Source organism: Chenopodium quinoa, unplaced genomic scaffold, assembly GCF_001683475.1.
Source record: "Chenopodium quinoa cultivar QQ74 unplaced genomic scaffold, ASM168347v1, whole genome shotgun sequence".
Classification (NCBI taxonomy): Eukaryota; Viridiplantae; Streptophyta; class Magnoliopsida; order Caryophyllales; family Amaranthaceae; genus Chenopodium; species Chenopodium quinoa.
This window is the reverse complement of record NW_018744249.1, coordinates 510,609-524,428: the sequence shown is the minus strand read 5'-3', so window position 1 is coordinate 524,428 and position 13,820 is coordinate 510,609. Positions and strand designations below refer to the sequence as shown.

The following is a 13,820-nucleotide window of genomic DNA, read 5'->3' as shown; positions in this document are numbered from 1 at the left end:
AGCAACAAACTTGGTAAATTAAAAGCTTGAAATTAAAACATACCTGCTTAAGAGTGAAGAAGAACAAGATGCTTACTGCTGAATATATAGCAGAGAGGTATTTAGAAGAGTTTGAGAGTAACCCTGGTTGGGGAATTAAGGAGATTAGGGCTAGGATTTTGAATGATTTAGGAATTGAAGTGAATTATTTTAAGGCATGGTTAGCTAGGTGTAGGGAAAAACTGATCATATTTTGGTTTAACTAGATAGCAGTATGCAAGGGTGTGGGATTATGGGAAAGCTGTGATGAAGTATAACCCTTGTTCTAGGTGCAATGTTGTTGTTTATGGTATTAACAGCCAAGAGCCACCCTTGTTCATGAGAATGTTAATTTGTTTAAGGCCACTCAGAGATGGGTTTGCAAAAGCTTGTAGGCCACTAATAGGGTTAGATGGTTGTCACCTCAAAGGTGCCTATCCTAGGAAAATTTTGGTGGCAGTGGCTAAGGATGGGAATAACAACTTATTTTCTCTAGCTTGGGCTATAGTGGAGATAGAAAACAAGGAAACTTGGAGTTCGTTCTTGGAATCACTTAAGGCAATGTTCAAAAATGATCAAGGAGCTGGGCTAACCATCATGTCTGACAGGCAGAAGGTATGCTTTTGTTTCCCTCTTAAGTACTTAGGTTCAATTTTGAAGTTTTCATGCGTATGTATGTGATTGGCTTAGTTTACTTTTTTCTGCATTTGGTAGGGTTGAATTAAAGCAATGGATGATTTTGCTCCCAAAGCTGAACAAAGGTTTTATGTTAGGCATATTTAGGCCAACTTAAAGCTCAAATTTGTTGGATCAACCTTCAAGGAGCTATTTTGGAGTGTAGCCAGGGCTACCACTTATGTAAGTTGGTTTGCTTGATCTGTTGTGCTTTTATATGCTAGTTTATATGCTTTTATATGCTTGGTTTGTTGTTGGTATGCTTTTATATGCTTAATTGTTTGTTTGATTTTATATGCTTAGTTGTTGGTATGCTTTTATATGCTTAATTGTTGGTATGCTTTTATATGCTTAAATGTCTTGATCTGTTATATATGTCTAGCTTTTATACATGTTGTCCTGAACTGGTATGCCATTGCATATTGTCAGTTTGAGTATGAAATTGCCATGGAGTCTATCAAATTCCTTGATGAAGAGGCATACGAGTATTTATTCAACATTCCAACCACTCATTGATGTAGACATGCATTTACACCAAACTACAAGTCCAACATGTTGTTGAACAACATGTGTGAGACTTTCAATGCAGTAATTAGGCCTGCCAGAGATAAACCTATCCTCACCCAAATGAAATGGATGAGGAGGTATATAATGAATAGGAATAATGAAAAGTGGGAGGATTAAAAAACAATTATAAGCAACTTAGTGCCATATGTGAGGAATATTTTGGGAAGGATAGACTTTGTGGCTAGGTCCTGTGTGGTGCAACCATCAAGAGAGAATACATTTGAGGTGCTGCTGAAGGATAACCAAGTGTTGGTTAATTTGGAGAAAGAGACCTGCACATGTTACCATTGGGAACTCACTGACATTTCCTGTCTTCATGCTTATGCATGCATGTTGGATATGAGGGGTGACATAAAGGCATATGTTGACCCATACTATACCATGGACACATACATGGCTGCTTATGAACTAGTTGTCCAACCAATGCCTAGTCCCAAGCACTGGGAGAAAGTCCAAATGAGGGAACCACAACCCCCTTCTTTTAAGGTGCAACCTGGGAGACCAAAGAGCAAAAAAAGGAAGCTTGAGCCAAGACAATGTTCTACTGCAGGTGGTCAACCAAGTACAACAAAGAGGAAGAAGCAATGCAGTCACTGTGGGGATTTGGATATTATGCAAAGACCTGCAAACTACCTGCTGCACCTGATACAAATGTGACAAGGACAGCAGGCAGACCCCCCCCCCCTGAACACTCCTTAGGTGGTGGAGGAGAGGAAGAAGAAAGAGATTAGAGCTACAAAAAAGGTAACACAAGAATTACACCAATTCCCCTTTTGTTTTACCTTTATGTATGTTATTCCACTAACTTTTTATTTTTAAATCCATGTCATAGAGAGCAATTGGGGCAGGACCAAAGAGCATAGCAAACAAAAAGTTTCCTCAAGAACAAGAAGGTTGTTTTCCATTAAGCAAGCAAGCACAATTCCAGTTAAGGTAGTCAAGCTCAAATCAGCCTAGCTCAAAACAATTAAAAACAAAGACAAAGGCTTCCTCAAGTCAGCCTGCAACACCCACAGTTCAACAACCACTCCAAATAGGTGTTGTAACAAGAGCCAAGCTGCAAACCTTCAGCAAGTTAAACCTCACTCAGTGATGTACTCATAAGACATCTTCCCTGCATTGCACTCCATGTTCATTCTCTTCCTGTCAGTGTTCAAGGCCTTGCATCTCATCTTCAAATTATCAACTTCATTAAGTAGGCACCTCCTTTTGCCACTAATTTCATCAACTTTCCTTTTCAATTCATTAACTTCATACTTTAGCAGCTTCTTATCCAGCTACAGGTTGTTGAAAACCCCTGTTTGCCAATCTATTCCATCAGGTTGATCAACCCATTCAAATGCTTTGCAGCCCTTAGTTTCTATGATTGGGTCATAAAACTTACAAGATATGAACTTCCTCCTTGGATTCTCCCTTGTCCAGCTAGTGAGCTTGGCCATTGGCACACCACACTAGCATTTTTTTTTCTTAGAAGGGGAAGAGCTAATAAACGACATAATCTGCATCAATTTTAGATCAACAATCACATTTACAAATTTGTACACTAACAAATTAACATTGTTAGCAACAATTTTCATTTTTAATTACCTAATACGAAAAGCCCCAATTTCAATTTGTGATGAACCCTAATTTTCTAATTAGGCAATTACATGCATACATAACATAATCCAACCATCAATTCGAGTACAAAACAATTGTAAATAATAAACGTAAAGAATTTAAACCATAATTACCAAACAAACGAACTATATTTCCCCAATTTGATTATACATAATTCGTTGTCATCGTATGAACACACATACCTGTTTTTGCAGCTTCAATCTCTTCCACTTCTCAAAAATCAAACAATGCTTTCAATAATTTTGGTTTTTTGGATGCAATGCGATCTGATTCCACTAAATTCGAACAAAGATTTGGTTACAAAAGGGGATAATTGGGGAGAATCGTGCATATATAGAGAGATTAAAAAAAATTAAATAAATAATCATTCATCTAATGAATTTTTTTTTATCCAACATTCACTTGTGCATATTTGAATATTGTAATCTTCCAATATGAAGAACAATAATTTTTCAAGCACAAGTATGAACATTTTAAGATTTTAATCAACTCAAAAATGATTAAAACCAAAAATTTAATCATTATGGATTTTAGAAAGTTAAGATCCAACCAAATAAACAATTAAAGATTGAATCTTTCACATTTTAGGGGCTTCAAAAATACATTTTCACCGTAAACATTCATACTCAAGCAACTAATTTGCAAAAATGTGAAATTGCAAGTTTAGGTGAAAATAAGAGCTAACCAAATTAAGCACCAATTATGACTTCATAAACATGCTCAATGAGGGTTAAAGATGCAGAAGATTAATGATATAATCAAACACATAAACCAAAAATTACATGCCATAATTAATCAAGGTTTACAAATTTAAAATTTTTCGTCAAGAACAAAAAACCCCTCGAAAAACCACTTTTTGGGTGAATTTTGGCTTCTGGAAGGCCATTGTTAATAACGAAGTGGGTAAAGTCTAATTTAAAATGTCGATTGCATCAAAAATTCATATTTTTTGAGTCAAAATTGGCCTTCGTAATCCAAAATTAGCATAAATACATTTTTAATCCAATTAAAAATGAGCTCCTAATCTAATCAGGATGCTAAACCAGAAATTTAAATCCATTTTTAAATCACCTTAATTAATTTTTAGTTGTAAAAAATAAATGCAAGAGGCTGTTATACCGCTGTTGGGTTTTGCGGTGTTCGACACCGCGCAGAAAATCTGATAACCGGATCGTATGCATAATAATTAGAACATAAATAAAAGCATGCAAATAAACATAAACATAAGAGAAGAGAGACAAGAGAGAGAAAGAATGCTCACCCTAGAAGCGTGCTTCACTCAATCGTTGAGCTTGGACTTGAAAGCTTCAAGTTCCACAAGTGCGAGATCCTCCGACGGATCACACCCTCGCTACCGAACCATAACCGGTCCCTACCGCAAACCTTAGTTGGGGCTAGACCAAAACAACTTAGAGTTTACGAACAGAGGTTTTCTCGATTTTAGAGAGCCCTTAAAGTTCACCAACTCAAGTGAAATTGTCAATACCCAATGATGGGTATTTATAGGGAAATGTCCTCAAGAATTCCCATCATCTTTCAATGAAGGATATTTGGTAAAAAGGAAAAAATAAGATTTAATTTAATTCCAAATTAAATTAAAAAGCCAAAACAATCATCAAACGACAAGTGGCGTAAGGTGAGCAAGGGAGTAGGTGAGGACCACAAAAGGAAGGACCACCTCCCCTTGCTCCCCAAGAAAATAGCCGGCACCAACCATGTGGCGCCAGCTGGCGCTCAGCCTTAGGCACCAAGGCATGCCTTGTTGGCGACCTGGTGCTCGGCTGGGCCTACCAGCTAGCCCACACACACGCACAGCCCAGCCAGCAAGCGTCGCACGAAATGCGGGCTGCTGCGCTGTGTGCTGCTGTTGCTACTATTGCCAGTGAGGCCCAGCACGCCTTGCTGGTGCACCTCCCCGCATGCATGCTCGCCATGCTGGCGAGCCTTGCTTGCATGGCTGCTCAGCCAGTGCATGCGATGCATGCTGGGTTTACGGCCAAGTGTTGCCTTACGGTAAGGAGCTTGGCCAGCCATGCTAGCCTATCTAGCCCTCAATTGGCTAGGCCAGATCGAGGCTAGGATTTTCACGCGCGTTGACTTTTTGTTTGACTGATTTTTCTGTCTCGTTGACTCATAAATTTGACTCGACTTTGACGCTCTAAGATCGGTATCCGACGTATTAGTTCGTAAAATCTTTATTGACTCATTTAATCCTTCGGATTAATTCGTTGCTACGGTTCGGTTACACGATTGGGTGTGACCCGAAGGGTTCAATGAAGATTAAGCTTAATATTAATTATTCATTAATATTACTAATCGGAAGTGGCCTCCAGCTAGACATTCTGATCACTTGACCACACTAAATAATTAGCTTTCTAATTAATTTCGAACCTTCTACAGAATAATACACTTGTTCGTAGGACACCATTCCTTTTAGATACAAAGGGTGCTTGGCTAAGCAGCCCCTCATGCCCGAACAACCCTCCGCACAGAACAACTCTTCGCACCAAGCTCAACACCATGGCGCGACTAGCATCGCCGTGGCACGACATTTTCTGCCATGGCGCGACACCTGCTGTCGTGGTGCGACTCAATTATCAATGAGCATTTCTTACTCTATCTCTTTATTGCTTTCTTTAAATTCATGCTTGTTTAGTTTGTTGCTTAATTCTTGAGTAGATTAGTTTGTTCTTCATAATTGGTTGATTCTTGATTTCAATTACTTGTTTGAATTGGATGATGGATTGTAGTGAGTAATTGTTTTCTATGGTTTGCATAAAACTTATATGATTGATTGATTGATTGTGATTTAATTTGGGAATTATGTTGATTGATTGTTGAGATTAAAGTGATTAATGGAAGTTTTCATATGCTTAGTTTGATTAGGCCTTGAGAACTATTCAAGATTGCATTGTAGATCTTAGTGACATGACCACTTGAGTTAGGATTTGCAATTGTTGATTGGTTTGAATTGTGATTTTCCTAGTTTGTTATTCATAGAGGAAACCTAGCTTAACGATTAAGAGATATGTCTTTGATTCTAATTGATAGCTCTTATCATTAGTCTTCGCAACCATTGATTAATTTAACTTTCCCAAGTTGTTGCAATTGTCATGATTACTCGTTGATCCCCATTCCCTAGTGTTTCATTTATTTGATTTTTTATTGTTTTGGTAGTTGTATAGTCTTTCTTCACATTCGACTTCGACCTAGCTTAGATATTGTCTGAAAGCACTTGAACATAACCATTCCTAGTGGTCGACCCTTGACTTACCTCTATACTTGTATTTAGGTTTTTTAAGTAATTATAAATTTTTTTTGGCTCTAGGGAGGATTAGTAAATGACCTAGCTAGTTTACCTTATGTCAATTAGGTATTGAAATGTTTAGTTGTGATAGTTGAATGTAATGTGCATATACAATGTTTTCATTTTATTACTTTGTATATTGAATCCTATCCTATCCTATTATATCATTTCATAGCATATCATATCATATCACTAATAAATAAAGTCGGTCTCACAGCCAGGGCACAAGACAGCGACACTTGACATTCCAATTTTTGGCCAAGTGTCGTGCCACGTAGGCGACAAATAGATATTTTTGTGATCTGGCAATCTTGACCCAGACCCGATGACCCGACTTGAATGACTCGACCCATGACCCGAAATTGACCAGAAAAGAGTGACCTAAAATTGACCAAAAACCCGAAATCAACCCAGCCCGACCCATACTCGACCCGAAGTGGAAGTGACTCGACCTTGACCTGAAACCTGAAGTGACCCAACTCGAATTGACTCGACCCAAAGTGACCCGACCCGAAATCGACTCGATATTCAAAGTGACCCGACCTGAATTTAACTTGAATTAATTGACCCCAATAGATCTGAAACCCGAAGTGGCTGAACTAAAATTACCCTGTACTTGAAATGATCAGTTACAATTATTTAAGCTAAATACTTTGCTCGAGTCGACCCAAATAGAAAATAACTACAATCAAACTTGATATTTTTAAATTTATTTGTAATGTGTAACAGTCTAAGTAATTTACATATTTTGAGTATTAATTTTCTCGATGTTAAGTAGTCTTGTAATGATGATGACAACAATAACATAACAATGTTAGTAACACTAACAACTATATTTTCTATAAAAGAAACAATAATTATTTTGTATAAAAAAATAAATCTACTAATAAAGCTTGCCTCAGAGTATCGACCAGAACTATCCTGACCCGATTTTGACCCGACCTGATCTTGACCCGACATTTTGGACCTGAAAATTGACTCGACTCGAATTGACCCAACCCAAAACGACCCAACCTAAACTTGACCCGACCCAAAGGCGACCCGAAGTGTTGACCCTAACTCGACCCAAAACCCAAAATGACCTAGCCCGACCCAAACTCAACCCGAATTTGTTCTGACCCCAAATGACTCAACCCATACCCGACCCAAACGACACATTTTCCATGTCTAGATTAGATTACATGTCACGTTAGATTAGATTGGATAGATTTGTTTTGGATAAAAAAGTATACATAAAATAATTTATAATTCTTTAGGAAAAGTTTATCTTTTTTATTGACAATAGAATTTTACTTATTGCAACACACCACTTATTATAATTAATATGAATATCCAATTAACAATAGAACTTTACTCCTATACGAATAACCACGTAAATATAATTTTAAATATGGCCATGTATCATTAATTTTTTTTAGTCTACAATTGATTTACCATTAAAGCTTTTGAATCAAGTATTCTTCATGTTCGATTGTACTGTAATATTTTTATGTATGTTTGTGATTTTTTTAATAAAATTATTGAAATCAAAAACTACTAAAATTAGGACATAAATGAAAATGTACAATATAAGGGAATCTTGAAGTGAATTCAGATCAATGTTCTTGAAAGAGGGGTGCCACATGGTCGTCTGGTTCTTGGTTGTAGAAGAGATAACCGCCTATAATCTCATTTTGGGCCGTCCGACTCTACACCTAGTCGGCTGAATTGATTTACCCTTCCAAGGCCGTCATTATCCCATCCCTCATGCTACTAAAGTTTGAAAGGGATGACGGTTCTGTTGGCTCCCTAAATGGAGACTAGAAGACGGCCTGAGAGTGCTATCTCTTAGATGTCAAGCCCACGGCGGTAGCAGTCGGCCAGGGTGAAGAGCCAACAGACCTTGACGATGTCAAGGAACTACGGCCTACCCTACCAGAAGTTGGCAAGAAAAGAAAGGCTGACCAGCTGGTCGCTGTAAAAAAAGAGAAGCAATAGCAATCACTGACCAGGGAACGGTAAGATGAACTCCGTTCCCAGCCGGCTGGTGAACACATTGATATTGCTCTGGATGAAACATGTTCAGATCATACTATTTAGGCGGGGATGGTTGCCTTTGCAAAGTTAGGGGCAGACTTGCACAATCTACTAAAGGAATTCAAGGACATCTTTGCCTTTGAAGTGGAAGAGATGCCTAGCATCAGCTCAGATCTTGTTGTCCATAAAATCGTCGTGGATCCAAAGAAGAAGTCTATTAGGCAAAAGAAAAGAAATCACGACGAGGAGAGAAGTCACATGTTGTGCCAGCTCGGATCTTGTTGTACACAAACTAAACTTAACTGAGTCGAGTCATGTCGATGTGTCAGTCAGTCTGCCTGCTGACAAACTTGTTCATTGCAATAGATTATTCAAAGGCTTGCCTTTGAAAATAGGAGAGGCTGTTATCCCATTTAATCTTATTGAGTTTGATTAGGGTGACTTAGATGTAATTCTGGGGATGGACTGGCTAAGTTTATACAAGGCTAAGATAGACTGTTGGATACAAAGAGTGCACCTGAGTGATCCTTTGGGTAAGACGGTGTCCTATAGACGTTTTGGGAAGCCGAAGGGTATTGGAATCATTTCTGCTTTGAAGGTTAAGAAGTTGGTGAATAAGGGGTGTCCATTGTACTTTTGTTGTGTCCAAGATGAGTATGGGTGAGAGTAGGCGGATTGAGGATGTACCCGTTGTGAATGATTTTTTAGATGTCTTTCCGGATGAGATTTCGGGAATGCCACCTAAAAGGGAAGTTGAGTTTACCATTGACTTAGTTCTAGGAGTTGCACCTAATTCTAAAGCACCTTATAGAATGGCACCGGCTGAGATGAGTGAGTTGAAGGTTCAATTGTAGTAGTTACTGGATAAGGGGTTTATTAGGCCTAGTGCATTACCTTGGGGAGCACCAGTCTTGTTTGTGAGAAAGAAGGATGGAAGTTTGAGGTTATGTATTGACTACAGAGAGTTAAATAATGTAACTGTGAAGAATAAGTATCCTTTACCTAGGATAGATGACTTGTTTGACCAGCTGAAAGGGGCGAGTGTGTTTTTAAAGATCGATTTGAGGTTAGGGTACCATCAGTTGAAGGTTGTAGACAAGGACATTCCAAAAACAGCCTTTAGAACTCGTTATGGGCACTACAAGTTTACAGTCATGCCTTTTGGGTTAACCAATGCACCTGCCATATTCATGGACCTGATGAATTGAGTGTTTCATGAATACTTAGTTATGTTTGTGGTTGTGTCCATTGATGACATATTAGTGTATTCGAGGAATGAGGAAGAACATGCTCAACATTTGAAGACCATTCTGGAAACTCTTAGAAGTAACAGTTGTATGCCAAGTTTTCAAAGTGTGAGTTCTGGCTGGAAAAGGTAGCATTTCTTGGGCATTACATTTCTAAGGAGGGTGTATCAGTAGATCCTGCGAAGATCAAGACGGTGAGTGAGTGGCCTACTCCTAAGAATATGACAGATGTTCGTAGTTTCTTAGGATTAGCTCGGTATTATAGAAGGTTTGTTAAAGACTTTTCGAAGATAGCCAGACCCATGACTATTCTTATGAAGAAGCAAACTAAGTTTGACCGGAATGAGATCTGTGAATTAGCTTTTCAAACCCTAAAAGAGCGACTAACCACTACACTAGTGCTAGTGTTGCCCGATGGGAGTGACGGATTCGAGGTATACATCGATGCTTCGAAGCATGGTTTGGGATGTGTACTGCATCAGAATGGGAGAGTGATCGCGTATGAAGCGAGACAGTTGAAGCCACATGAAGTTAACTATCCTACCCACAACTTGGAACTTGCAGTTGTTGTGTTCGCCTTGAAGATTTGGAGACACTATCTCTACGATGTCACCTGTAGGATCTTTAGAGACCATAAAAGCCTGAAATACATCTTCACCCAGGATCACTTGAATATGCGGCAACGTAGATGGTTAGAGTTCCTCATAGACTACAATTTACACATCCAGTATCATGAAGGAAAGGCGAATGTTGTTGTAGATGCCCTTAGTAGGAAGTCGAGTCATAATGTTAATGCTTTGATTGTGGCTGATGAATTGTGTGAAGATATGAGGAGATTGAACCTTGAAGTCGTTAAACAAGGGGAGTTAGAAGGATTATTTAGAGCCTTGACGATTCAACCATCCATATTCGAGGAGATTAAGGAAAAACAAATGGAGGATGGTCATTTCAGAGGATTAAGGATCGAGTGACTAGTGGTGCAGAGACCGAATTCAAGATTCATGAAGATAAGAGTCTGAGATACATGGAGAGATGGTGCATAGCGCAGAAGTGTGAGGATATAAAAAGAAGATTCATGGAGGAGTGCCATAACACACCTTATTCAGTTCACCCTAGGGGAGATAAGCTGTATAAAGATTTGAAGGAGTTATATTGGTTGCCGAATATGAAGAGGGAAGTTGCTGAGTTCGTGTCTAAGTGTTTTGACATGCCAGAAGGTGAAGATAGATCACAAGAGACCCATGGGGAAAGTGCAACCATTGGAGGTACCGGGATGGAAATGGGATTCTATTTCCATGGACATTGTGACAGAATTACCAAAGGCTCGCAACGGGAATGACACGATTTGGGTGATTGTGGATAGACTTACTAAGTCAGCGAGGTTCATTCCGATCAAGGAGACCTGGAAGAAGAAGCAATTGGCAAGTAATTATGTGAAGAATGTGGTTCGTTCGCATAGAATTCCCAAGGACATTGTGTCGGATAGGGATTCGAGATTTCTATCTAAGTTTTGGCAGAAAGTGAAAGAAAACCTTGGGACTACCTTAAAGATGAGCACTGCCTTTCATCCTGCGACAGACGCCCAAACTGAGAGAATAAACCAAACCATGGAGGATATGTTGCGAGCTTGTGCCTTAGATTTCCAAGGAAGTTGGGAGGATCAATTGCCTTTGATTGAATTCTCCTATAACTGCAGTTACCATACGAGTATCAAGATGGCACCCTTCGAAGCATTGTATGGAAGGAACTGCATAAGCCCAGTGTGCTGGAATGATTACAGTGAACGTGTTACTTTGGGAACAGATTTCATTGAGGATATGGTGAGTAAGGTGAGATTGATTTAGTCAAGAATTAAAGCAGCACAAGATAAGCAAAAGAGTTATGCCGACTTAAAGAGAAAAGATGATGAGTTTAATGTTAGGGACAAGGTCTTTCTAAAGGTTTCACCAACAAAAGGCATGATGCGATTTGGCAAGAAAGGGAAACTAAGTGCTAAGTATGTGGGGCCATATGAGATTCTACTACGTGTGGGAAAAATGGCTTATAAGTTGGCTTTGCCAATGGAGTTCGAGAAAATGCATGATGTGTTCCACATTTCCCAATTGAAGAAGTATGTTCCTAGTGAAACCTATGTGTTGCAACTAGAGACGATTCCACTGGATGAATCTTTGACTTATGAAGAAAGACCAGTGAAGATCCTAGATCACAAGGTGCGAAGTACTAGGAACAAAGATGTGAAGATAGTGAAGGTTCTTTGGTCTAACCATGAGTACGAAGAGGCTACTTGGGAGGCCGAAGAAGAGTTGAGAAAGAAATACCCCGAGTTATTTGATGAGGTGAGTTACGAGGGCGTAACTCTTTTCTTTTAAGAGGGGTAGAATGCGGTGTAATGTCGCGCTTTTTACCTCATTTATGCTATTTATTGCTTAAGCTTGCATAATTTTGCTTATTATTGGAAGGTATTGTTGTGTTTGCATGCTAATAAAGTACGTTAACTTTGGCCAAGTATGAGTCTATCGAGTATGGGCTCAGTTTGTTGAGTATACACGTTGAGAAACAAGCAATTTACAGCAATACAAAACATACTAATTTTGAAAAATTTCGGATTTTGGGTTAAGTTTCGGGGACGAAACTTCTTTTAACAGGGGTAGATTGTAATCCCCCGTAATTTTGTGAAATTTAAAATTATATTTTAACATATTTTTGTGAATATTTGATTATAATTATTTATTTACATAAATTATTTTACTTGGATTTAAGCAAATAAATTTAATGTTTATAAAACTAATAAAACTATTTCATTAAATTATTACCCTACCCATATTGTAATCATGCATTAATATGCAAGCCCAACCCATAAATTACTAAACCCATTCTGTTACCTAAAACCCACTTACTTTAAGCCTAAACCTTAATCCTAGTTTTATTAGAACTACGAAAACCAAAACCCTTATTTCCCCCTCTAATCTCACGTAAAAAAATACCTTAAACTTTCCCCTCCTCCTACTGCATCCACGAAAGAAAGAAAAAAAAAATTGATGTTGCACTGTTTGCTGCTGACACACAACCACCCCTGGTGACACCTCTTTACCGCCTGACCACCGTTACCCAGCCACTGGACCACCGGTCCATTATTCCTTCTCTCTTGTTATTGTTTTATTGTTAAAGTTTTAATCTTTATTTAATCTTTTATTTAAATTGTTGTTATTATGATTTAATCATGTAAATAGATTGGGGAAAGGTTGCAAATTTATGAGTTTTATGTTGTTTAAATTATGAAATTGATTTTCAGATTTAATTAGTTAAGAAAATTACGGTTTAAAACATGATTTTCATGGTTTTAGGGCTTAAAAACGTGTTGCTAAAGTTGTTCAATTTGAGCATGATTTTGTTGTGATTTTGCTATGATTATGATGATGTTTAATTCAACAACAAGTTCTGAATTTTTCGTGATTAATTTCATAATTCCGTTCGTAATATCTCTTAATCACGTTTTGACTCTAACTCGTCTAATTTTCGCAAAACAATAGTGTTTTTCTCGGTAAACGACGCTCTTTTAAAAACTCACTACTTATGATAGTGAGCACCACCCTTTCGTGGCCAAATTCAGCCTCTAAATATGATTTTTGGGCAGTTTTAGATTTTTAACGAGGGTTTGATGTTATAAATAAATTTTCAGATTTTTTTAGTAACTTAAGTAGGCTGTAATTTCATATATAAGGGTGTATTTTAAGGTTTTTATGAAGTAAACATAAATAGCTATGCATAAGCTTTTAATTCTAGTAAAAGGGAAGGTTTTAAAGTGTTATTTAATTAAATTTTGGAGGTTTTAAAGTAAGTTAGTATTGCTATAAATTATATTGCTTAAGTATTGATTGAACTATTGTTGTTTTGTTTAGGAGAGGACTTCATAGAAGGTGATTTCAAGTTTTAAAGTGGCCAACCAACTCCTGTACTCAAGGTACGTACAAGAATACGAAAACCTTGACTCTAGGAGCATGTATAAGAACTTGGAAACTTAGAATCATGTTAGGAAAACTTGAAGATTGGTTGAAATTGTTTGGTAGTGAGTTGATTGATGATTAATGTGATGATTGGTTTGATTTATGCATGACAAATACGTATTGATTTTCCTTGAAAGTATTATTTATGCAACAACTTGCAAGATAAGCTTAGAGGCAAAGGTACAAGGATATATGGAATGAATTATTTTATTACTTTTTCATTAATATTGAAATGGAATGAGTAAAGGAAGAATTAAAGTCTTATAAGACGAGGTCGAGGATTTGAGGTGCTTTATGCACTTAAGGTGTTTATACACCGAGGTAGTTAAAGAATTCAATAATAAATATTGTTTGTCACTAATAAAT

General features: G+C 37.8%; 1 protein-coding gene across 1 annotated transcript; it reads left to right on the top strand.

Moving 5' to 3' along the window:
• The first annotated feature begins 68 nt into the window (after positions 1-68).
• Positions 69-1,917, top strand: LOC110694816. Its single transcript, XM_021871980.1, has 5 exons — positions 69-199; positions 309-633; positions 997-1,002; positions 1,123-1,178; positions 1,428-1,917. Exons 1-5 carry the CDS (start codon positions 69-71, stop codon positions 1,915-1,917), a joined length of 1,008 nt encoding a protein of 335 aa, XP_021727672.1.
• Positions 1,918-13,820: the final 11,903 nt, after the last annotated feature.